This window comes from Ursus americanus, chromosome 34 (genome assembly GCF_024610735.1).
Source record: "Ursus americanus isolate L20-20 chromosome 34, mUrsAme1.1.p, whole genome shotgun sequence".
Classification (NCBI taxonomy): domain Eukaryota; kingdom Metazoa; phylum Chordata; class Mammalia; order Carnivora; family Ursidae; genus Ursus; species Ursus americanus.
The window spans coordinates 18,061,759-18,088,851 of record NC_142160.1 but is presented as its reverse complement, the minus strand read 5'-3'; the positions used below and the strand labels follow the sequence as shown (position 1 = coordinate 18,088,851).

Below are 27,093 nucleotides of genomic sequence, written 5' to 3'. Positions count from 1 at the left end.
AAAGATTTGTAAAGGAATAAATGTATCAGAAGAGAGAAGCTTGGAAAGTCAAAGCAGTACTGGATCTCCCTTTATCCCACTCATGAGTGGGTCTGTATTTAAATCGCTTTCGGGAGGTAGGCTTACCTCCACTGTTTCAGATATATGCCCATGTTCATCCTTGTTCAAAATAGTCACTTATCCAACAAATATTTCCTGATTACTGGCCATGAAAAGGTGACGTTTGGGTGTTGGGAGAGATTATAGATGGAAGTAAGGCACAGCCTATACCCTCCAAGAAGCTTACACCTCTCAGGGCTGCCATGACACATACATGAATATAATGTAAACTCACGTGGGGGTTCATGTCATAGTGATTATTAACCATGCATGATTTCAGAGATTTTTTTTTTTCCAGCTAAATGGGGAGGATTCAATAAAGAGGCAGCTCTTAAACTAAGACTTGAAATGGGTCCGTTTTCAAAAGAACATGAGGGTTAAGGATATTCCAATCAGGGAGTGGTGGCAATAAAGGAAAGCAGTAAACCAAATAATAGAGGCATATTCAGGGAAGGTGGAGCCACTCCACTTGGCTGGAGGATAGAGGGCCTGGGGTCAGCCTCTGTACGCCATCTTGGAAATGACCCTGACTGATGCGTATGCTTTCTTTTTCTTCGTTGCATAATGACCATAACCTGATCATTACAAATGGGATTATATTTTCAGAAGAACCTTCTTACATTTAAAATGTTCTTATTAAGGCCCTGTCTGTATTTCCTAATTAAGGGAAACTTGCACTAGGATTACAACTGCTAGGAAGAGGCAAGTCTGTTTGCTTGCTTCCTTGTTTTTCCTATTTTGCATTTAAGAAAAATTGAGTGCCCCCAACATCTGTTCTTAATAATACTATGACAAATACAAGGACCGGTATAATTGAAGTTGGCCCAAGTATTAGGAATCTTTTCATACTGGTGGAAAGGAATGGTGAGATTTCTTTAATATCAATTTGGCATTTATAGGAGGAAAGCTGGTTTTCAATGGAGATAGCATTTTTTAAAGATACACTAGACGTGACTACTCAGATATCCTTTTGTCAGTCGTGACTTCTACTGCAGGATTGCAAAACTGTATATCCATTCGGTTACAGAGACTTTTTAGCCCAATCTTGCAAAATATTCATGATTGTAATACGATTGAGAAGAAGACAGTGTAAATTAGTGAAGAAATACAGAATACCCACAATATTTTTCTTTAGCCCACCAAGACCTATTACTGGGTCATAAAATGAATTCAGTGGGTCTTATTCAGTGTATATTTTTTAAAAATATAAGTGGCTGAAGTAGCATAGGGAAAATATAATGCAGTTGAGTAGAATTGAGTACATTGCATATTATAAGAAAAGATACTGTTTCACGAAACTTTCATTTCAGCTATGTGGATTACTGGATTGCTTTGTATGGGTCATGATCAGTAGTTTGAAAAACAGTAGTTCAGAGAAATGCCAGTTTATTCCTTTCAACTGTGCACACCATAAATGAATTATACCAACAGTTGTTCACCTGAAAGACCCAGCATTAGTGATTAGAGAAAAATGATCCACACTTAGCATGTCATTTATGTAAAGAAATATTTGTAAACTGCCTTTGTTCTCACCAGAAACTTCTTCCCATATGTATGCATTCCTGAGACTCATAGACAAAGAAAAGAGGGAGGATGAGAAGGACCTGCTGACATATTTAAAGCTTTCAGCCTGTTTTCCTTGAAAATGCTCTGTGACTTGCTTAAGGGAGTTAGAAGAAGGGGTACCTTGGGGTGAATGCCCAAGACCTCACTTTATGAAGGTGTCATTGGCATTAGCTCATGGCTTCTGCAGGGTCTGGCCTCTTACCCCATGAGGGGCTGGTACTAGTCTCATGATACCATGACTGGGCTCTAAGCAGGTAGGGAGCCTAAGCAGCCAGGGAGACTGAGAAAATGTCCGAGTCACATGCAGTATTGAGGGCCAGGGGACAGAGTGAAAGGGAAGGCCCCGTGTCCTTCCCAAATGCTGAGGCTGAGGACACAGAGAATGGTGAAGCTAGAGTGTTGGAGATGGCCAACCATTGGAGATGTCAGAAACCAGGGTCCGAGCAGGAGACATGTCCTCCTCTCAGATCTCCTCCTTATCCTGTCCCTGGTCTGTCCTGAGGAATCACTCCCTGTGCTCAACTTTTTTAAACTGATGGAATCTGATTATTGTAACAGCAGCAATCCTGCTACATCACCGGGGCCACGTGGTGCACTTGACCCCTCCCCCCCCCCCAGTGAGCCAAAACCCACCCCTGAAACACTTGTCATTGACATTTACTTTGGAACTTACTAAACACTTGTCACGTGCATGCTGTGCCATAGATTTCCTTATTCTTTTGGACAAGAGCAGTTGCCATTTCCTCTCTAGAACTAGGGAGGGTTGGGAATCTCAACAAAAAAGCGTTAAATAACTTTTCCCATTACCCAGTGCTTTCAAAGCTGCCCCAGGCCTAGAGCCACGGACTTTACTGCTGAGTTGGGCCATTGCGTGAGACTGACCCGCTCCTGTCACCTCACCATGGTTGTTCATTGGGAGGCAATTTATGCCTGACGTTGGCTGTAGTGCCTCCTTAAGGCATCAGGCCCCACGGAGCTTTATGCTTGCTTTATGCTTGTCCTTAAAAGTTAATCGGGAGTGTCGGGAGGAGTGAATGCTAGGCTCTTTCCTTTTCCCAGAACTGGAATGAATCCTTGGATCTTTCCAGAGTATTTTAAATGAGCCTCAGTCATGTACTGTGCTTTCATTGCCTAAGGTTCAGCTTTTCCACACCTTGAAACGACAGCTTTTTACAAAAGATACTGTTTGAAGTGCAGTGAAGTGTAGATATAAAAAGAAAAAAAGTGACTATCAAAGTAAGCCTTTAAAAAAACAATGGCTATAAATATCAATGCTACTAGTATTTCTTCCACTGGATTTTATTTCATCTTAAAATGTCACATTTCCTCTGGGGGAAGAAACTGGAGCTTAGAGAGGTAGAAGGACTTCCCAGGAAGTGGCCTTGGGAGGAGGCTAAGAACTAAGCCCTCCTCACCACCTGTCTCCGTACCTCATTTTCTTGCTGGGCCAAAATGTGAAGAATATTCACGGACATCCTAAAAGTGTTGCTTGCTTTGAACGAGGATACTTTTTAAAAAAAAAGTCCTGACCCGTTGATATCATCCAGTATGCTTAGTAGAAAAAGCAGGGACTTTGTAGGCAGGGAAATTCAAGATTGAGCCTCAGATCTCTTCATCCGCACCATGGGAGAAACGAATGGTTCATTTCATAGGGCTGCACGAGTGGATTGAGGTAACACGTGGGCCACCTGGCACAGAGCGGATGCTCAGTGAGTACGTCCCCATGCAGGAGTTACGAGCTCCATTCCTAGAGTCAAGGAGGCTGGTCTCTCATCCTTCTCACCCCCCCCCCCCATTTTCTAGGAGGTGCTGTGGATGGGTAGGTTCCTGGAGCCATTGTGTTGCCCTGAGAATACTGAAGGTCTTCTGAAAATTCGGTGTGCAGCAGCCTCCCTTCCATGTACCATCCCATCCCATCCCTGTTCCCATCTGAATTAAGGGCCCTTGGACCGATTCCCTGCCAGCCTTGCTAATTATATAATGTTCACCAAAAAGGTAGTAACTAAAATGAGATGGTTGGATTGCCTTAGCATGTCATGTCTCCAGCTAGAAACTTGATCTCAGAGCACCTGATTAGGGTACTCTCTTATAATCTCCATACCAGTCTTAGTTTCTTCTTAGTGATCGTCTCTTCGCTTTCTTCAGTATGAAGTTCTTCTTGACAGAATATTCAGGAACAAAGTAGGCCAGAAGGTTCTGGCTTTCTGTGTGACATTTATCAGCTCTGCACCATGCAGTGGACCTTTCTTATCCTTGGATGTCTTTCCTTTAGATTATTATCTTTTTAAAAAAAGATTTATTTATTTGAGAGAGGGAGAGGGAGAAGCAGACTCCCCGGTGAGCAGGGAGCCCGATGTAGGGCTCCATCCCAGGACCCGGGGATCGTGATCTGAGTGAAAGGCAGACGCTTAACCAACTGAGCCACTCAGGCGCCCTTTATATTACTTTTTAAATACAAAGTAAATGTATTGTCAATTTCTTGAACTACATTAGTCAGGGGCACCTGGGTGGCTCATTCGTTAAGCGTCTGCCTTCGGCAGGAGCCCCACATTGGGCTCCCTGCTTAGCAGGAAGCCTGCTTCTTCCTCTCCCACTCCCCCTGCTGTGTTCCCTCTCTTGCTGTCTCTCTCTGTCAAATAAATAAATAAAATCTTAAAAAAAAAAAAGAAATATATTAGTCAGTTTTTATCATTTTAAAAACCAAGGTAATAATACATGTTCATTATTAAAAATTCTAAATATATAGAAGGCTACAGAAGAGAGTAAAAGTTCCTTTGTGTGTTCACTCTGTCTTCTCTATGCCCCACATTTATGTGACTACTGCCAGCAGTTTTTTGTGTATCTTCCCAGATCTTTTTTTTTTGCACATGAAACCAGTACATTTTTTTAAGTGTAAAAATTAATTTGTATTTTTTGAAGCAAATAATGGTCTAGAAAACTGAGTAACCAAAAGACTTACAGTAGTTCCCCCTTACTCCCATCTGTGATTTCACTTTCTGTGGTTTCAGTTACCCGCGATCAACTGCGGTCTGGAAGGAGATTCTCCTCCTTCTGACATATGGTCAGAAGGTCATTTGTAGCCTGACACTACGGTACAATGTCTGTCATTCACTTCATCTCATCACATAGGCATTTTATCATCTCCCGTCCTCACAAGAACGGTGAGTACAGTTCAGTAAGATATTTTGAGAGCGACAGGCTACATTCACATAACTCTTATTACAGTATAATTGTTCTATTTTATTAATTATTGTTAATCTCTTACTGTGTCTAATTTATAAATCAAACTTTATCATAGCCTGCATGTATAGGAAAAAAACGATATATATAGAGTTCAGTGCTGTCCGTGGCTTCAGGAATTTACTGTGGGTCTTGGAACATATCCCCCATGAACGGGGCGGGGGGGGACTACTGTATAATTTTTTAAACATCACTTCCTCAGCTGCCACCTCTCCAAAGACCTATTACCAGAGACGCTACCCTCAACTCTTATCTCTCGGTTTCTGTTATTCGTATCTAAATGTTGCATTTATACTACTGTGTCTTGACGTGTCAAGTGTGTTGTTCTTCTTTTATGGTGAGTGAAGATTACGTTTTTACTGCTCACACCCATTTCTTCTCCCATCCTTTCAACATGGTATGTCACAATTTTTTTATAATTCAGTGATTACAGTATGGGACAATATAAATGTGCTTCATTGATGAGCTGAGTAGTAAATTGTGATTTCAGTCATTTTTTTGGTCAACGCCCCCCACCCCCAGAGATCATAGTTGCCTTATTTTTTTTTTCTTTTCTTTTCTTGGTGTGTGTGTGTGTGTGTATCGCTAGCTGATTCTTTTCCCGCTCATCAACAGATCTGTGAAATCCTACAAGACATGGTCAGATAATGTATCATTTCCTTTTTCCCTTTCTCTTTTTAATTGAAGACCTCCTCCTAGAATTCCTTTGTCTTCCTTTTCTAACCAGGACTGGTGATTCTTTTGCATCTTACACACTTGGCATCCCGTGAGCTCACTTAGCTTCTTTTCTGTGTTGAATTTCTTATTTCTGGATCCAATCCTGTCTTCTCTCTTGGCTTATTTCCTTATGTTATTGGGGCATAACCTCCCACAGCTTTCTGAGTAAGGGCCTAAGGGAGATAGTTTTAAAATTGTATCCATGTCTAAAAATGTACATATTCTGCCCTCAAAGTTGACTGATATTTTGGCTGGGTATAGAATTCTCAGGTATCTAGCATTCTGAAAACATTATTCCACTGTCTGCCAGTATGTCCTTTCAGAAATCTGTGGCTCCTGTGACCTGTTTTCTATGGAAAGTTTTAGAATCTTTTATTTATCCTAGGTAGTCTCAAATTTAAGGAAGGATCTGTTTTGGTGAAGACCTCTCCCCCTGCCCTTCTGGAGTTGCTTAACTAAAAAGATTAAATTATAGCAAGTTTTAATTTATTATTCATTTGAAAATTCTCTCCTCTTCATTTTCTCTGTTTCCTATTACTTTAATTTCTTTCCTAGCAAGAGAAATGGAGGACCTTGACTGATTTCTTTTCATTTTACTGAACTTTTTTCTAGTTGTCCATTTCTTTTTATTTCCTGACAAATTTCCTAGAGTTATCTTCCAAACTATCTTTTTGTTTGTTTGATTTTTGGTTTTCATAAATTTCCTTTTTTGAAACTCTTAAGAACTCTTTTTATTCTCCAAGTGTTCCCTTTTTTTAGGTCAGTATCCTGTTTTTGTTTCACGGCTATATTTCTGAGGATTTGTTTTTGTTTTTGAAGTATTTTTAGATTTCTGCATTGATCTCTTCCCTCTGATTTCTTTCCTTCTCCCTCTCTCTCTCTCTCTCTCCCCCTCTACCCCACCCTTTCCTGTTTGTTTGCTTAGGTTTCTGTTTTTTCATGCAGGAATTTTCTTTAAAGATTTAGTATTCCTAGGTATTTTATAGCGGTGAGGCACTAAACAGCTTCCTCTCTCTGCCTCCTCCCCGTGCTGTTCTCTGGGTTAGGAGTCAGGTTTTTATGCCATAAAGATGGCATAACCCAGCTGTTCTGCTCATCGTTCCTGCTTCCTGTACAGCCATGAATTACGCAACTAGACCTCCACCAGGCTCTTCTTCTCCCTCTCCAAGGGCTAATTCACACCTCCAGCCTCTCCACATGCTGAGTGAAAGGTTATCACTTGAATGTCTCTGGACCATACATTTACACACACAGAATCGCAGCCTGATGGAAAGATGCTTTCAGCATGCTTCCAGAGGCCGGGCAGAAAGCTCATGTCTGGCAGCTATGCTTCCACTTCTGTGGCTGGAGTTGTTTCCCAGTTTCTTCATGAGATTTTGTTATTGTGATTTCATTCTTTTGGGGTGTCAGGGACCAGAATGAAGTAAATACGTCTCTTCCTGGAAGTTTCCAAAAATTTCTCTCAAAGCCATGTTGCGCTTGGCATTTTTCAGAAGTTATGAGTCCTTTCCAGTTTTTACCCTTGGGTAGTTAGCAATTTTTGAGCACCTACTAAGCATAGAACATGATGGTAATCCTTACAAGTCCTTACATTACCCAGTTAGCCTTGATTATATGCTTTTCTTCACTGTTACCCCCCCTCCCTGCTCCCATTTTCTCTCTTTAAAAGTTTAGATGATGGGAAAACTTCCTTTGCAGCCCAGAGCATTTTGAAACTTTCCTTTTACCTTCCTCAGAATGCATTGGATTCAGTGGTCCAAATCATATCTCTGAGACTGTCTAAATCTTTCAGCGTCAGCGTCACCTTTACAGATAGATGCTATCAGATTACACAGTAGAGTCACATGAGAAGTGGATTCGTGAAAATGTAGACGCCCAGTCAATAAAAGAGAAAAGGAGGAAGAGAGAAAGAGAAAAAAAGTTTTGCAGAAGGCTCTGGGATGCCTATTACCCACCCAGTGACAGCTTGCAGTGAAATAATGTGAGACAGAGAAATGCAGTTGTTCCCCCGGTTGGTCTCAGTTCCTGCATGCCTCACCTAGTGTGAGAAGCTTGCAGTGCAGAGCGTGAGCCTGGTGTTCCGTGATACCAGCTGTTCGTTTGACAAGGCCACCCCGCACTGCGAACACAAACCCAAACCAACTTCATCTGGTGCTCCCTAAAGGAACCATGACCTTTCCTACAGCTAAGGAAATAGTCTGAATGAGATAATCAGTGGGGCAACATGGTGGCCACCAATGGATACCTCCAAAAGATACTTTTTAGGGTAATTTAGACTATGCGTGATTTCCACCTTGCACCTTGATCCTAATTGTTAGGAAATTGCATTTGTAAAGTCATTGGAAATATGTATTTTTAAGACCTGTGCTCCTTTCCCTTATCACAGTCATCAAGAGCACGTGGTCACCATCACCCAAAATTCCTTCTACTTTCAGCTTCTGAACTTCCATGGGGTTGTTCAGAGTTAGACCAGGAACAGCAGCAGTTCCTTAATCCTTGTAGTCAGTTTTCAAGATGAAAATGGAGGTGGCGGTGAAGGTGAAGGATTGGCCGATTCCAGATGCTCTTCTTGGAGCTGAATGAAACATACAGCTTATAGCCTTACAAGACTTCCCAGGGGTCCTAAGAATTTAACAAGGATGGACAGGTACTAATCAGTCAGAAAAAACGATCAGCCAACGTGGACATCCACCATAAACTTGCAGCACACGTCCCTCCTTAAAGGTTGAACTCTTACTGCCTCACTCTGCCTCTGGCACTTTCGAGACCTGTGTCCTTTTCCCTTGTCTGGTCCGTTTCAACAAGAGAAGCAGTTCCAGTCCTTTCTCAGGTTTCCAGCACACTTGTACTGGTTGAGTTTATAGATTTTCTAACACATTTATATTATCTGGGTACCTGAAGAGTTGCTTCACCTCAAAGGTTTGAAATCAGATGCACGCTTTCAAGGCTGTGTGCCAGCCCTGAGGCCTCTCTGCCTGAGTCTCCATGGTAACACAGCGATAGAGTCTAGCAGTTGTGTGTCTGTGACCACAGGCATGGATTTTCCCACGTGAATGACTGGTGTTTGCTCATGTGCTGTTCTTTCCAGGTCTTTCCTTGGGTCTCTCAAAGGTTTCTGCTTTCTTCATAATACCTGACTTATCCTTTCATCCCACCCCAAACACTGCCTTTCTTTCATGGTAGAATAACCTGATTTTGTGGGATTTTAATGTTTCACTTAGTTATATCTAAAGGTGTCTGTGTTGGACATATCCCTGATCTCATTTGGTTATTAGCTTCAGAAGAGTTATTTTACTTCCTTCATGACACCCAGAGTGCGATTTTCTGTACATAGAAGAACATGGAGATTTTATTTTTATTTTTTTGTCCGCCTGCCTGATGTAGTACTGAGGCCATATTGCAAATGTTGCATAAAAACATTTTATTAAGAATGTTTTCAAATCAGCGAATTTTTATCAGAATAAAGAGTAAAGAGAAGAAAACCCTCCTTTAGAGTAATATATTGAAGCTTTTCATTCTAACACTTAAAACCAGTCCACAGGTTTTTGTTGGTGTAGTTAACACTTTTTTTGTTGCTGAAAAGATAATACTTAGTCTCTTTGTAAATTTTATAATACCCTATGCACCTTCTCCATTACTGGCATGTGCACATGATACAGAACACTGGGAATTTTAAAAGCAGGGTGTGGGGGAAGCCTACTGCTTCCAAGCTTGATAGTACAAAACATAATTGAGCATTTTATAGTTTTCCAAGGAGGGATCTTCAGAGTCACCCCACATGTATTAGGGTGAATGTCTTCTGCCAACCAATAAGTCATTCAGGATGGGGATACTGGTTTTTTAAGAAGTAACCATTGCTTTTAGAAAGGGCCAGAGCCTTGTTCTAGGGTGCACTGTAAATAGAACCACTGGTAAGAGAACAGGAATCAAACTTTGAAGACTGCAGATTATGCAGACAACAGAATTTTACCCCCAAATCCTATAATCATACCTTTTAGTAGATGTAGAAACCAAACCCAAGTGGTTTGAGTGTTTCATGTTCATAGTCCCTGCCCTCCCTGTGCTTTGTCAGTCATCTGGAGGAATAAGGAGTAAAAGCAAGAACAGAGTCATCTACACACAGGTTATTATTAGCATCTTATTAACCAAGAATGTTTGTAGAATTATTTTTTAAGCTCCTTAAAGTAGCATGAAAAATAGATCTTCATCTTCAAATGAGGGCTATTTCACAAGAATTGTATTGGCTCACAATACCAGCTGTGTGGTACTTAAACATCTGCAAAGGCATTTTTATATGTGTGCAACATCTGGGTAAATAGACCTATAAAAATTAAGTAGCCCTCACGCTAAAAATTGAGCAAGTGAATTAAGATATTGATTCTTTTTCTTATGTTTCATTCTCTGTGCTGTGGAAAGGAAAAAAGCAATGCTTTTTCCTTAAAAAAAAAATAAGGAAAATAAATTTAGAAACTCGTTATCCAAGGATTAGGGAAACAAGTTAGGGGGAAAATTAAGTCTCAAAGATGTGACAGATTTATAGGGAGAAACCTTCTTTTTGCTTTTATTTCCGCATATATGTGCTTCACATCCTGCATTACCAATTCTCTGAACATAAGTTGTAAGTAAATACACTGCAACTTGTGTGTGTGTGTGTGTGTGTGTATAAATTGAAATGTTGCTAATAAATCAAATAGCCATGATAGTTATTTAGGTACATAGTAAGTGGTGTTAACTAGCTTTTTATCAGTCTCCTCACCTAGGAAATAGGAATCACAACACCTGCCGCTCAGATTCGGCGTGAGAATTAAATACTGTGCTACTCCAAGGGCCGGCAGGCGACAGCCCACAGGTCATATCCAGCCCGCTATCTGTACTGTACAGCTTGTAAGCAAAGACTGATTTTTACATTTTTAAGGAGCTGGGGGAAAAAAAATCAAGATAAGAATAATATTTCTTGACACAAGACAATTTTACGAAATTCACATTTCAGTGTCCAAAACAAAGTTTTGTTGGCACCCGGCCACACTCATGAATTTATGTATTGTCTATAAATGCTTTCCTGCTCTGTTGGCAGAGCCGAACAATTACATCTGAGACCGTGTGGCCTGCAAAGCCTAAAATATTTACTATCCAGCCCTTTTCAGAAAAGCTTGCCAACCCTTTTAGACACTAACGTGCTTCAGACTGTGTCTGGTGTATATTCGTACTAAACAAATGTTAGTTGTTATCATGAATATTATTAAACTTTATATAAAATAAATAATGTCACTCCTGTAGCCAAAAATACACGTCAGAGTCTGAAAACTTTCACCATATGTTATCCCTGAAAGTCAGACCAAAAAAAACCCTATTAATTGTAAGACAAATCATTTATTGCTTGAAAATATAAAATGACCTTAGAAATATGATGCAGCGAGCTCGTTTCACAAGGGACTTATTTTCAGAATATTTTATATATTCCTTTGAGAAAACTTCCATGCCAACAGGTCACACGTCCTCTCTCCTTAGTTTTGTTGGCCTTTGACCCGTTCATCTGCTCACTGCCATCCTTCAGTTCCATACACTCAGATTCGCTACCTGAGTTCTCCATTCTTCTCCGCTGTCTCATCCTTCTCATTGGAAATTCTAGCCATTCACCCGCCGTCTCTGGAGGGTAAAAGCAGAGAATTATGATGCAAACTTCGGAGTGTACGCGATCACAAACAGGCCAGGTCACGTGGTACCCCATTGAAAAGGGCTCAGAAATGCGTACAAGTCCTTTGAGCTTATCTCTTTGGACATATGGCAAACGAAATTCTTATCCTCACACCGATGTCACTCTATTGTATTTGTCAAAGAATTGAGGCAACCACAGGTTTCTGGGCCAAACTGACCCATCGATAAAAAACATTTTGAGGCACTAAGGGAAATATTTTACCAAATTGGTTTAGATTATTTTATGTCATCCCTGTGTTCCCTAGACTTAGACTCTCCTGGCATGACTCACACACTAGGAATTTTGCCCAGATTCTGTCTGATGTACCCATGTGTATGGAACTGGGTTGGGTAGATGGATCAGGTCCTCCTCAGACCTTGTCAGGCCATTCAGGATTTCCAGGCTCAGTTGTATCATCCTTTTCAATCCCTTACCCCTACAACATCCCCAGGGCCTATCTCTACTTCTGTTCATCCATGTTCTCCAGCAGTTCGGTCAAGTCACTATTCAAATCAACCATAGAATGAGAAAGTGGACAAGCAGGAAAAAAAAAAAAAAAAGCTGACTTTCAGGTGCACTTTGCTCTTCGCAACAGCTCTGGTCCAGATGGCAAAACACTTGCTTGGGTTGAGCCAGGACTTAAGTTCCCCAGGCTGGCTCGCACAGAAAACCGAGTTGGCTTTAAGGAAAAGAGACCCCAGTGGGAATTTATGACAACATAGAAATGTTTTTGTAAGTTAGAAATAGCAGAGCTATTTAATCTGATTTCAAACATGCTCCAGAAAACCTCTTTGAGACGCTCAACATTCAAAATGACAAAAATTGAGAAAAACTAAAATGCTTAATAACTGCAATATATAAAGAGTTCATACAAACCCATAACTAAACACTAAGAGCAAAAAGCATGACCAGTTTTCATTAGCAAAGGCATGAGCAGACAATTCACAAAAAGGGAAAATACTACCAGTTAGTAAATCTACTGGAAAATGTTCCACCTCACTGATAACCAAAGAAATTCAAACCAGGACAGTGAACTATCATTTTTTTCACCCTGTCGTGTGATATATCCTTTCGTGCCACGTGCCATTCGATATAAAAAATATTTGGAAAGGCTAGAACTGTCTTCCTGAGAGGGAACGGTAAAACGAGCAGGTGCACCCACTACTACAGGGTGCCTGAGGTCACTCACCCGCTCTAGAAAGCCGTCTGATAGGCCGTTAGCAGGAGCCTTACGTTTTGTAACGTACTTTGATGTGCTGTTATAAAGAAAATGTTCAGGGGCACCTGGGTGGCTCTCTCCGTTAAGCATCTGACTCGATTTCAGCTCAGGTCATGATCTCAGGGTCCTGAGATGGAGCCCTGTGTGGGGCTCTGCGCTGGGTGTGGCGTCTGCTTGAGATTCTTTGCCCTCGCCCTCTACCCCTCTCCCACTTGTATGCGCTCTCCCTCTCTAGAAAAAATTGTAATAATTTTTTAAAAGTTAAAAAAAAAGAAAATTTCACGATGAAAATCTATATACAGAGTTGTAAATTATAATATTTATAATAGTGCAATTTTTACAATAGGGATTTAGTTAAGCACACCGTAACTTTATGAAGCTCTTCAAATATTTATGAATTTTAAAACAGAAAAATGCTTAAGATATCATATGTTGAAAGCAAAATATAGGATATATTTTATATACAAAATAATCACAGTCCTTTATAAGTGCATGTCTAATATGGTAGCCACAGGTCCCACATGACTAACATTTAAATAAAATTTCAAAGTTACTTCCTCAGTTGCATTAGCCACCCTTCAAGTGCTCAGTAGCTACAGGCAGCTGTGGTTTCTCAGTTGGACAGTACAGGCCCAAAAATGGCTTTCCATTATCTCAGAAAGTTCTTTTTTTTTTTTAATGATTTTTTTATTATGTTAGTCACCATACAGTACATCCCTGGTTTCCGATGTAAAGTTCGATGATTCATTAGTTGCGTATAACACCCAGTGCACCATGCAATACGTGCCCTCCTTACTACCCATCACCGGTCTATCCCATTCCCCCGCCCCCCTCCCCTCTGAAGCCCTCAGTTTGTTTCTCATAGTCCATAGTCTCTCATGCTTCATTCCCCCTTCTGATTACCCCCCTTTCTTTATCCCTTTCTTCCCCTACCGATCTTCCTAGTTCTTATGTTCCATAGATGAGAGAAATCATATGATAATTCTCTTTCTCTGCTTGACTTATTTCACTTAGCATTATCTCCTCCAGTGCCGTCCATGTTGCAGCAAATGTTGAGAATTCGTTCTTTCAGAAAGTTCTTTTAGACAGCACTGATACAAAATAACCCCTAAAGCCACATAGTTCAAAGACTGGAAAAAGTTAAAATTGGAAAAAAACAACAATAGTTTTATGTGGGCAGTTCAACCAGGGGATTTTTTTTTTTCCTTTTAGTTTTTAAATGTTCTACCATGACCATATTAATTTTATAATGGAAAAAAAATCACTAGGCTTTATTTTAAATATTTTTTTAAAGTGTAGAAAATGAACATAGGATAGCTTGGGGAAAGCCAACTGGAATTTTCTCTCTAGAGTTATTTTTGTTCCTGCTGTTCACATTCGGGTCAGATCAGAATTTCAGAAACTTAGGTCCTTAGGGAATGGGGCACCATGGAATTGGTATTCAGCCTTGGAAAAGTTTGCACACAGCATAATTCAGAATTCCCGTACCACCATTTCCTGTTTGCTGTTCTTCACAGTTCCACACAAGTGGGTCACAAATGGAGCCTTTTAGCCCTGACTGAACATTAAACGCCCCCCTGTGTCTTGAAAATGATGCTCAAAGAAAAGAGTCATCATGTCTGTGGGAATAATCCGCGTTTTCTTCTTTGTTATCCATTTTAAGTTAATTTGTATCTGGTTCTGGCTAAATCTAGCAAAGAGATAACCAAGTGGACCTCAGTAAATGAGCTAATGACCTTGATGCAGTGGGAACATAGGCTTATTCAGCCAGGTTGCGCCTCTGGATTCTTGACACGTGCTGATGGATCCACTGGGGTCTCAGAGTTAGAGGCCAGCCTCTCAAGAGTCAGCCACGTTCTGTAGGTCTGTCCGGTTGTTTCCTTGACGCTTTTGATGGCTGGCCCAGTGCATGGCCCCCCAAGTTTGTTGCTGAAATATTTTATGTGAATGGGGACATAACCCAAGGAGTTAATGATAGGTTGAGAGGCGGAATAAGTTATTCTTCTGTCTAAACTTTGCAGGTAAATATATATCTTAATTATGCAAAAAATTTGTGAGTCTTCTCCAATTAGCTCTAATAAAAACAAAGAAATTATAGTCATCCACTTAAACAAGTTTGAAATATGGGAGTTAACTGGTCTTCATGAGAGTTAGGCAGGAAGAAATGCCTGGTGAACCAGCAAGGGAAATTATCTGGTGCCTAGGTATTCAGTGGAGGGCAGGGAGTCACAATTAAAGTGACAGCATATGGGAGTTAAGTTTGTGGTATGATAGAGCAATTTTTGAGAAGCACGGGTGGGGTGTGTGAGGACAGCTGCTTTTGGCCATGGGGCATCATGTCCGAGAGCAAGGAAGTGGTGATCTCTCCTGAACCGCTGGCGGAACTGTCCAAAGACGGTGACTCGGGCTATTGGGTATGAATGGAGTACAGGAGAGATGGGACGAAGGTCAACAAATGGAAAAGTCAATGACCTGAATACTCAAGGCATTAAATACCAAAATCCTGACTCAGTAAGTGAGGGGTAGTATAAGAGAAGGAATTTATGTATATAAGTTAAGGATAGACGTTGGGTCACTGACATGTAGCATGAAATTAGTAGGACGATGGAGCATAGGATAATTGTAAGTAGAAAGATCAGTGTGCTGTAAAATAGTGTTTGCAAGGAGGCCGCTACTTGATCACTCGACCGAACGAAAACACTAGAAAATATTAAAGGACATAGTCCCATCTTCCCTAGGTTTCTGGGACCGAGGGCTTCCACATCAGAGGGGTTAAACTTTTGTCATGGCTTTCTCTTGCCTGTCTTGAGGCCCTCTGTTCTCTTTAGCCTGAGGGTTTGACCGTCTCCCTCCAGGCTCTCTTTCTGCCCCTCCTTTCCCCCCACTTTTCTCCTACAACCCACCCTGGTTTGCATCAGTTCACTTCCCAAGGGCCTGGTCTGTCCCCTCATCTCATTGCCTAGAAACCTCAGACCTGGAGGTAACAGGCAAATATGCTCTTTCTTTGCTTCTCTAAACATCCTGTACAGTAGAATACATTGACTCATAGGCAGAAATTATAATAGTAAAACCTTCAGGAGCTGTCTTCAAGCCTGGAGTGTAGGCCAAATTCGATCTCAAATAATCACTTGCAAAGATTTGCAAAGATTACGAAAATTATGGCGGAAATTCCGTCTGTCCAGCAGTGTTTGGTATCCTTGTTATTTCTACTCCCACCGTCTGATTTGGATAACAGAGGTAGAAAGGCTAGGGTGCCGTCTTTATTTGTCATTCCAGCTGCCCCACTTATATATTGTATCTGTGTTCTTGGTTTGCTCTGGGGTTGAGAGTATTGAACATTTTAGGCCTTTCGAAGATACTCCCCCTTAATGTATGGACAATCGGAAGAAACATTTCTCTAAGTGGGCAACTGGCAGAAACCTGAACAATTTTCCAGTTTCTTATAAATCAAATCTGGACTTGAAAACATGGATAGATTAACTTTGTGCAATTCCAGGGAATAGAAAGATTCCGCTGGATTTATAGTTTGGCCAAGGATTCGAGGTAAGCAAATTGCCTTACCAAGAGGTTCCTTTGCAGCGATTTGCCATCTCTGATAGTGGCCATCATCGCAGGCTGTCGTGTGCTGGGGTCGCAGCTAAGCACTTTGCATGCGTTGTCTCTTTCTGTCCTCCCAAACTTTGGGGAGCTAGGAGGAAACCGAGGTCCAGTCACTTGCCCAAGGTCATACACGTATTTGAGGCAGAGCCACCTTTCAAGCTGAGGTCCCCAGCCCACAGCACTGGCCCTTCCCTCCCCCACCACCCACCAACAACAGGAGCTTGGCACAGAACGGGTTTTGAATTCTCTCCTAGCACTGACATCAGATAGGACACGTAACTGCTGGGGACACCAAATCCGACACGCCAAGCTTTTTCCTAAGTCATCAAGGGAGGAAAGAAATATGCAGAAGACCAGCTTGCAAATGTTTTTTCATAAGGCTTCGGAGTCACTGTCTTTTGAGTTGTGTTTATTTACCCAGTTGACACATACCAATGAAATATCTGAAAGAACATTTCCTAATTCCCTGTTAGAGATGTGAATTTTTCCAGTGTTTTAAAAAAGGATTCAGTGTCTGATGAGCTACAAATGACCGTTTTAATTCAAATTCTACATTATCGTGGGTCATTCCATTAAAACTAGCTTGCTTGTTTAAAATAATGACCCTGAGTAGGGTTGATTTATAAGGTCCTCTTGAATGAGTTACATCTGAGAAGAACTCGTGAAGCTTGCCCGAGCAATTCAAAATGCAGAGTGGTATTTAAAATGTAGTGTTGTAGGAATTCCTGAAGCATAAAATCCTATGTTGTGATGATCTCCTTTCCAGATCAATGTCAGAAGCAGAAATGGTGTCGATGAAAAGGTCCCCAGTGTAGGGTCCCTTGGCTGCACATTCTCCATCTTGTGCCAGTAGATAGAAGGAAGCCCTGGGGACTCCCCGAAATCGCAGTGGAGTGTGGGTGTGTGGCCAGCAGTGTCTTAACCTGGAACTCTGAAGACCTGGGTCCAGAAATATCGTAAAGCATGATCAGTGCGTGGTACTTCACAGACACGCTCGTGTATGTGCACCTAAGTCCAGCGCGTGGCTTTGGCCTTGTTAGCAGAAAGTCCAGGGATCATAGAATCACAGTGTTGGGCACACCAGTTGTGAACACAGAGTCCTAGCCCCCTGGCCACTTTGTGGCATTTACTAGTGCATTTGGGGATCACTCAGCTCGTCTGTATCTCCAATACTGAAGGGCATCTCTGAGCCCTGGAAAGCTTCACCCCAGTTTCTCCAGGGTACACGGGACCTGGGGGGACAGCTGGGTCCGGCTGATGGAGGACTATCAGCCCTCAGTGAACTGTTGTGCATTTTTATGTCTTAACTGTAAAGTTTTGCATTTCAAGGCTGCGTTCTAAATCTCATGGGAAATGTAAATCAGTGTGGTTGAGGGAAAAATACCCACGGGGAGAGGCAGGCAAGGGGGTGGCTTATATCAGGGACAAGAGTTAAGGGTCTTGGTAAAGAAAAGTGGATTTTATGAGAACATGGATGTATTGGCAAAATAATGAGGAGTTGAAGAAGTCCTAGAAACGGACGTTCCAATCTCTGGTTTGATGCTAACTTTTGCCAAAGGACATGCCAGCTTGGCAGGGGCTAGTAAGGAGCCGCGGCCTCCTGAGCCAGCATCAGCTCTCTGTGGCCACAGGGCCACAAAGGCTGCAGACATGGTGGAGTGTCCCTTCGGGCCCACTGGTAATATTTCATGCAGGGATTGGGGCCAGGTCAGAGCCTGAACAAAGCCAGCCTCCAGTTGGTTTCTTGGGCCATGTCCACGGGATCCGGCCTCTTTCTCCAGGGAAGGGAGGTTTGCACAAGAGCCAAAAGGAAAGCAGTGGCCTCCTAGCTCCAGGCAAATAACTGCCTCTCATTAAGCCACACGTGAGCGGTCTGGTGGGTTTTCCTGTGCGAACTTACTACCTGCCAGCCCTGGAAACAAGCAGGACTGCAGACACGGCAGGTTACATGAGGGGAGCGACGGAGGCTCGGAGAAGTTGGCATGTTACGCCTTAAGATGCAGATGAGGAGGAAATGTTTCCTGTTCTCAATGTGGAGACTTCTTAATGCCCAAGTTACAGCCATCAGAAGCCCCGATGAGCTAACCTACACAGAATTCCCACACACCTCCTCACACGTGGTGGGTTCAGATTCTCCTTGGCTTTGCTTCTGTTCTTCTTTCCTCCTTGTAATCTCTGCTCCATCGAGGTTCAACTCAGAACTACCTTTGCTTTTAAGCCTTCCCCAGTGAAACCTTTCCGTCTCACGTGACCCCAGCCTCTTCTGTTTCCCGCTCCTACGGGCGCAACACGTGGACCTGTAAACACACATTAATGCTCCTGTCTTAGTCTGTCCTCCAGGACACCGTCCAGCGCACCTTCATTCCCAGCTTATAGCAAACCCAGTGTGTGTCCAGGAACAGTGGGCAAACAAGGAACAGGACAGTGTGTGCACTGCGGGGGTCGGGGGGCTGGAGGCAGGCAGGGGCTGTTGATCTGGGCCTTGAAGGATTAGGAGCGAGGACTGCATTACTGGCCACAGTCAGGAACGTGCAGCCAGTCTGTGTGACAGCAGTGACACGGAGTCTGTTTTTGTGGGGAGGAGAACATTTGTGTAGGAGTGAATTCAGGCTGGAGGTGTGCGTTGGGGTCAGGCTGTGCTGAGTGGTGAGTGCCCGAATGAGGACGTCGGGGCTTTTACCCAGAGGCCATGTGAGCCATGGGTTAGCAGGGATTGCACAAAACAGCAGTGTTTGCTTGGAGATTGGGGGTCTTGAGAATCCATTTGAAGTATTTGAAGATGAGGTGTGTAAGACCCCTCACTGGTGGTTTGAGCAGGGATTTTTCTGATGATCTTGCAGGGGAGGACACTCCATGGTCACAGCCTTTGGCCTGTGATTACAGAGTGGAGAGCAGGAGCCGGTCCTTCTCCCAGGGCCCTGGGTAGGGGTGAATGCTTTTCAGTTTAGGGTGTTACCCCTTGATCGGTGCCAGCCCCCAGGAGGAGTAACTCACCTGATCGGCATCGTCTTAGTAGTCCTTTCGGGCTCCTGCGACAAAACGCTACAGGTAGATGGCTTATAGAGTGCAGGAGGCTGGGAAGTCCAAGATGAAGGTGCGAGCAGTGTCGATGTCTGGTGAGGGCCTCTTCCCTGGTTCAGAGGACTGGCTCCTCACTGTGTCCTCACATGGCCGGAGGGGTTGAGGGAGCTCTCTGGCACCTTACAGGGGCACTGATCCTCGTCGCCTTCTGTGGGCCCCACCGCCTAACATCATCACATTGGGGGTTAGGATTTCACTTTCCTAAGGGCACTGATCCCATTCTCGGGGGTTCTAGTCTCATGACCAAATCAGCTCCCGAAGGCCCCACCTCCTAAACCTATCACATCAGGGGGTAGGGTTTCAACATGAGTTTTGGAGAAACACATTCAGTCTCTATCAAGTGTGGTCTGGGCAAGACTGGCATTTCTGGGGCCACATTTAACTTCAGGCACCGAGCTCCCTCGCGGCCTGTCCTCAGTCTGTCCTCACATGCCGCTGCATCTCTCTCTGCGTCCTCTGTTCCAGCTTCGTCACCTCTTGTCACCCTTCATTGGGAAAGACACTTGCTTTCCGTTTGGGAGAAGTTGTAGGTTGGGGTGCCAAGAAGTCAAGAGTCTTTTTCAGTCATGGGCAGAGGCCGGGCCTGCTCCAGTCATGAGGAACTGTGTCTGGGAGAGTAAAACCTTGACTAGAAACGTTTTTGACTCAGTTGCTTCAAATGCCAAGAGAAGGTGGCTGTGATGAGCACCCCCACCTAAAGACCGCCGTTAAGCCTGTCTTGAGAGGCGGACAGAACCTCACTGTTTCTCCTCGTCAGTCTTCCACGCGTCCCCTGCACCGCTGTTTCGTTTCCTCCTTGAAATCCCATGGCCTGGCAAGTTCCTAAAAAGCAAGTGCCACCAAGCCTTCCGGGACGTGCTGTTCCCCCACGGATTGCAATATTCCTGAGCAAAGGGATTATGCCTCCTGCTGTTCACGTTCCACCATCTTGTGAGGCGTCGTGAAAAATCTCATTTCGTTCATTTAGGATTTAGTGCAGGGGCTTCGATGTGTAGCCTACAGGTTTATGCACGTTCCCCCGTGGCACGGGGCGGACGGGGGGATGGCCCATAAAGAATCTTCACTGTGGAGTAAATGACTGCTCAGAGCGCTCAGTCAGGATCTTAACTGAGCAAAAACTAAAAAGAGTGAAGGTGGCGTGGTTAGGTTTGCATCACAGGACCTGCACTTCTTATGCAAAAATGAAATTTGTCCTTGTCCTGCCTTGTACCTTCCAACTGCTAGTGTGCCCTGGGCAGCAGCCGCAGCCCCATCTGGGAGCTTGCTAGAAGTGCACAGTCTCGGGCCCCACCCCCACTGAATCCAAATCCCTGTCTTAACAAGGTCCCCCAGTTGTCACAATACACGTCAAGTTGGAGGAGCCCTCCTGGAGCCCCGTGCTTCACAAAGCTGAGCTGGAGAGGAATCTCCTGGAGGGCCAAGTGAGAACACAGGTTCCCGGGGCCCAGGCTGAGATGGAGCTTGCAGACCTAGTCAGAGGTACAGTGATACGGACCCTGCCGGTCCGCTGTCCACTTGGTTGCTCTCCAGCTTGTCCCCAAGTCAGAAGCTCCAGTCCCGGTCCACACACAGGTTATGGTAAATGGTAAATAGCAAAGAGGGGCTCCCAACTGCACACACAGGCAGGGCTTCAGTGAGACCAGTCCAGTCAGTGGCCCTACTTCCAGAGTGGCCCTGAGTGCAGTCGCACTGGGCACAGATGGACAACCAGCTGGGCAGGTCATCCCTGGAACATGGTGCTGGGCTCAGTCCATTCTCCTGGCCACCGTCCTGCAGGCTGGTACGAGGTCCTTTCCAGCAGACTCCACCTGGAGCTTGGGAGTTCCATCTAGTCCAGTCTTGAAACTCTTAGATCTCAGGAACCTCCTTTACTATGAACTCAGCACCTCTCTCCCTTTACTTGTCTCCTCTCAGGGTCTAGTCCCGTACCTTTGAAGGACTCCAACCAGAAAAGGGCCAAAGAGAGCCCTGGCCCTGGGGGTCCCATCACATCCTTTCTGGAGAATGCTAACTATAGTAACTGTTTCTAATGGAGACTCACTGGTTGATGCCAGTGTGCCCATACCCACCTTTTAAACAGGTCTTCTTTGAAGACCACAGTATGCCTTTCTAGAATTTCTTTAGCCATAAAGAAAAAAAAAATGTTAACTCTCCCATCAGGGATGTCACTATTTAATTCAACCTTCTTTAGAGTCTTTTAAAATTCTTTTAGTTCTTATTAGGGCCTTTGCTGCCCTTCAGTCCTGAAATTTTCACCCTATAAAATCATAGACTCCAGACATGATTTCTTAGTGAATATTGTTTCTGGGGGTTAAAATTTTGCCACTGATGATGATAACCAGTAAAAGGCATATAGATAGAAATATATTTTTCAAAGCCATGCATATTATTTACATAAAAGAGAAATGTATGCAGTGAAATAAACATTGTCCCTTGAGCCATGAAGTCACCTTTCCCTTTTTCACTCCCACAGTGCATTAGTATTTGAATAAGCAATTATAGGCAGGAAGTTTAAAGGTTGAAGAGATTGGTGATCATCTGCTTTACAAGACTTGGGAAAGGTCTCTTTTTGAAAAGTGGGTCTTATCAACCTAATTTGAATTGGCACACTTTACAGAAGGAAAGAACAAGACAGTTTAATATCTAGAAAATTTTCCTTGGTGAACTGAGTTTCCTGGAGATTTTCTGGAACTGCAGTCAAAAGGTTATGCAGGAGAGTGCGCTTGGCCTTTGTAATCCTGTGCTATGAAACAGGGAACCTTCTACATCACGAAGTCAGACTCTGAGCAGAAAATGTTAACAGCTTGAACCCCTAGTCTTCATGGTCATCCCTGAAATATCATTTATTCATTCATCTCTTTTTGGAAATTTGGGAGGGGGGATGTATCCAGGTATATCCATTGTAAGTATTTTGTATAAAAACAGAAAAACACAGCTCAGACTAGCGTCAAAACTAAAGGATACCTTCTGGCTGATGTTGCTGAAAATCCAGAGGCAGAACCAAGTTCAGGCACAGTTTGACCAAGTAGTTAAAAGCAGGTGAGCAGGACCTGGTTTTTCTGTTTCAAGATGGTTGTCAGAAGTCTTACGGGTACATGAGTCCTCATCCACATTCTGCATGAAATCAAGGTTCTCTCTTCCAGAGTTCCCAGCACAAGTCCTGGGGTTGATGGGACCAGTTGAGCTGCTTGGCTAAACTGATGACCACGTGATGTTCCAAGTAATGTGTGGCCTGGACTGGGGGCCCTGCTTTGAAGCAAGCTGGGAACCATGGGGATAGGATGCTGTGGCTTAAACCACCAGGCTCCCCCCTGGGAGCAGTGGAGGTGGGCTGAATCCCAGGCAGTGTTTTCACTTACCAGAAACTTGGTCATCACACATATCCCTAAATCGGGGGGCTGGAAAGTCTTCTCTGCATGGCCAGGAAGAAGTGTTCCTGTGCACCAAGGCTTTTGTATCCCCAGGCAAAGGAGGACTTTCCCAAGTCTGCTGCCTTTTCTTGACCTGGGGCTGGGAATGACCTAGCGGTGAGTGTGTCTGTCGGAGGAAGAGCTGGTCACCAGCTTGTCAATCGGAGAGCTTACTTAATGAAAGAGCTGATGGGTGTCATGAACCCTTTGCATGTCAATCCTGATAAAAGCAGCTAACATTTGAATGCCTGCGGAAGATGGGTTGCACTTCCAAAACAAACAGTACACAGATGGACTAATCATCTAATCCATGCCTTGTTTTTCTGATTTCTTTTTCAGAACCGAATGGAGGAAAGCAAAGCACTCTTTAGAACAATTATCACATATCCCTGGTTCCAGAACTCCTCGGTTATTCTATTCTTGAACAAGAAAGATCTTCTAGAGGAGAAAATTATGTATTCCCACCTAGTTGACTACTTCCCGGAATATGATGGTAAGTCAGCAGTAGCCGGGGATATGTTTGGCCCCCCAGCCAATGCGAGAGCGGACACGGTGCCACTCATCATTGCCGCCTTTGCCTGCAAAGCCTGTCTGTGTGATTGATGAAGTACAAACAGTTGTTCGCCCTGCTCTTTAAGGACCTGAAATGTTTCAATCCCCTGACAATGCTGAAAGCGATGGCAAAAGAAAACAACTTACGTGTTTGGAAATAAGTGTATCAGAGGAGGGAACAGTCCCACAGCTTTGAACAATGGTGTAGTTCCCTCTTTTGTTCACAGGCTGCTCTTGCCTCTCTATGCAAAGAGAACACAGTTTTGTGTCAAGAGCCCATGCTCTGAAATCACTCTACCCAGGTTCACGTCCCAGTTTTGATACTTTGTAGAACCATCATCAAGTCACTTCATCTCTCAGCATTTTCGGATCAAACTCATGTGATTGTTTTATAGGCTACAATAGATCCTTGATACTGGACACATGATGAGTGGTAGGAAATATTTATTTGGGGAGGGCACTGCATGGCCTGATATAGTCCTGTCGTCCTTTGGGACGGCCCCGACTCCTACACTCTTCCGATAGCACTTAGAATCCATAGCACCTGCGTCAGTACTGGCATGCATTTGCATAATTTACTTCTTATAAACACTCCTTACAAACACATCTTATCTACCCAGCTAGACTGTGAAATCCTCAATGACTGGATAGGACGCCCAGCCATTCTGAGAAATCCTTGTTGATGGGTAACAAAATGCACCCACACCAAACCTCTCTGACCCAAGCGAGTTGCAGCCCCTGCTCCCAAAGAGCTTTCATAGCAGGGGACACATACGTCCGCCCATACGCGCTGGAATCTAGATTAGGAGTGGCAAACTATGGCTTGCTGCCTGTTTTTATAAAGTTTTATTGAAACAGCCACACCCATTCATTTACACACTGACTGTTTCTGTGCTTTAACAGCACAGTGGAGGAGCTGTGACCAACTGAATGGCCCACAAAACCTAAAATGTTTACTGTCTTGGGCCCTTTCTTTAATTGAAATATAGTTGACCCACAAAGTTACATTAGTTGCAGGTCTACAACATAGTGATTCAACAAGTCCATGCGTGACGCTACGCAGTGCTCGCAAGGGTAGCACTCTTCTGTCACCATAGAGCATTGGCAACTGTGTTCCCTATGCTGGACCTCTCATCCCTGGACTTGATTCATTCCATAGCTGGAACCCTTTATCTCCCACTCCCCTTCCCTCATTTTGCCCATCTCCCCAACCCCTCCCCTCTGGCAGCCATCTGTTTTGGATATTTACAGGTCTGTTTTTTTTTTTTTTTAAGATTCCACATAAGTGAAATCATACGGTATTTGTCTTTCTGTGACTTATTTCACTTCACATTATACTATCTCTGTCCATGTTGTCTCAGTGGCATGATCTCTTCTTTATGGCTCTGTAATATTCCAGTGTGTGTGTGTGTGTGTGTGTGTGTGTGTATAACACATCTTCCTTATCCATTCTTCTGTTGATGGACACTTAGGTTGTTTCTGTATCTTGGCTATTGTAAATAATGCTGTAAATATATGCACAGGGGTGCATGTATCTTTGGACATTAATGTTTTTGTTTTTGCTGGGTAGAATTACTGGATCATATGGTAATTCTATTTTTAATTTTTTGAGGAATTTCCAGACTGTTTCCACAGTGGCCACACCAGTCTGTAGGCCTACCAACACTGCCGGAGGGTTCCTTTTTCTCCACATCCTCACCAACACCTGTTGTTTCTTGTGTTTTTTATTTTACCCATTCTGACAGGTGTCAGGTGATACCTCCCTGTGGTTTTAATTTGCATTTCCCTGATGATTAGTGATATTGAGCAGCTTTTTTATGTACCCATTGGCCACTTGCATGCCTTCTTTGGAAAGAGGTCTATATTCAGTCCTCTGTCCATTTTTAATCAGATGATCTGTGTTTTTAGTGTTGAGTTTTGTAAGTTCTTTATATATTTTGCATATTAAACCCTAATCAGATATATCATTTGTGAAAATCAACTTCCATTCAGTTGGTTGGGGTTTCTTGTTTTGTTTTGTTGAAGTTTTCCTTCACTGTGCAGAAGCTTTTTATTTTAGTATACTTTTGATAGGGTTGGTTTCCATTGCTACAGGAGACATAGCTGGAAACACGTTGGTAAAGCCACGGTCAAAGAGATTACTGCCTGTGTTTCTTTCTAGGAGTTTTATGGTTTCAGGTCTCAAATTTAGGTCTTTAATCCATTTTGAGTTTATTTTTGTATATAGTGCAAGAAAGCGGTCCAGTTTCATTATTTTTCATGTAGCTCTCCAGTTTTCTCAGCACCATGTATTGGAGAGACTGTCTTTTCCCCATTGTGTATTCTTGCCTCCTTTGTCACAGATTAATTGACCATGTGGGTGTGGGTTTATTTCTCAATTCTGTTCCATTGATGTATATATCTGTTTTGTGCCAGTACCATAGTGTTGTGATCACTGCAGTTTTGTAGAGATCTGGCATTGTGATACCTCCAGCTTTGTGGTTCTTTCTCACAGTTGTTTTGGCTATTCGGGGTCTTTTGTGTTTCCATATAAATTTTAGGATTGGTTGTACTCTATCTGTGAAAAATGCCCTTGGTACTTTGATAGGGATTTTACGGAATCTGTCAATTGCTTTGGGTAGTATGGACATTTTTAAGGATATTCTTCCAATCCAGGAGCGTGGAAAATCTTTCCATTTGTTTGTGTCATCCTCAGTTTCTTTCATCAGTGTTTCATAGTTTTCAGAGTACAGATCTTTCACCTTCTTCATTAAGTTTACTCCTAGGTGTTTTATTATTTTTGGTGCAATTATAAATGGGATTGTTTTCTGCATTTCTCTTTCTGCTACTTCATTATTATTGTATAGAAATGCAACCAGTTTGTGTGTACTAATTTTGTATCCTGCAGCTTTACTTATTCTAATTTTTCAGTGGAGTCTTTAGGGTTTTCTATGTATAGAAATATGTTGTACAAATAATGACAGTTTAACTTCTTCCTTACCAATTTGCATCCTTTTATTCCTTTTTCTTGTCTGATTGCTATTGCTAGTACTTGCAGTACTATATTGAATAAAAGTAGTGAGAGTGGACATCCTGATTTTAGGGAAAAAGTTTTTCCTCATTGAGTATGATATTAGCTGTGGGTTTTTCATATGTGGACTTCATTATGTTGAGATATGTTCCCTCTTAGCCTACTTTGTTGAGGGTTTTCATCGTTAACAGATGTTGAATTTTGTCACATGCTTTTGCTGCATCTTTTGAGATGGTCATATGGTTTTTATCTTTCATTTTGTTAATGGGGTGTATCACATTTATTGATTTGTGAATATTGAACCACCTTTGGATCCCTGGAATGGATCCCACCTGACCATGGTGAATGATCCTTTTAATGTATTGTTAAATGTGGTTTGCTAACGTTTCGTTGATTTTTGCATCTAAGTTCATCAGAGATGTTGGCCTTTAGGGGTTTTTTTTTGTAGTGACTTTGGTTTGGGTAGGAGGGTAATGCTGGCCTTTTAGAGTATATTTGGAAGCTTTCCTTCCTCTCCTATTTTTGTAATAGATTAATACAATCGAGTCAGAAGAGAGATTTTTTAAATGTTTGGTAGAATTCACCTGTGAAGCCATTTGGTACTGGACTTTTGGTTTGTTGGGAGTTGATTACGAGTTCTATTCTGTTACTAGTAATCTGTTCAGATTTTCTGCTTCTTCCTGATTCAGTTTTAGAAGATTATATGTTTCTAGGAATTTATCCAATTCTTACAGGTTATCTAGTCTGTCAGCATATAATTTTTTGTAGTAGTCTCTTATAATCCTTTGTATTTCTGTAATTGGTTGTTACTTCTGTTTCTTTACGAGTTTGACTAAAGGTTTATCAATTTTGTTTATCTTTTCAAAGAACCTGCTCTTGGTTTCATTGATCTTTTAGTCTCATT

At 42.8% G+C, this 27,093-nt stretch overlaps 1 protein-coding gene across 1 annotated transcript in view; it reads left to right on the top strand.

Annotated features, from left to right (window-relative positions):
* GNAQ (G protein subunit alpha q) overlaps positions 1-27,093 on the top strand; it is a 299,677-nt gene that overhangs the window by 260,275 nt on the left and 12,309 nt on the right. Inside the window, exon 6 of the mRNA XM_045781065.2 lies at positions 22,967-23,120. Within this exon, the coding sequence (XP_045637021.1) occupies positions 22,967-23,120 (154 nt within the window). The remainder of the gene's footprint in view (positions 1-22,966; positions 23,121-27,093) is intronic.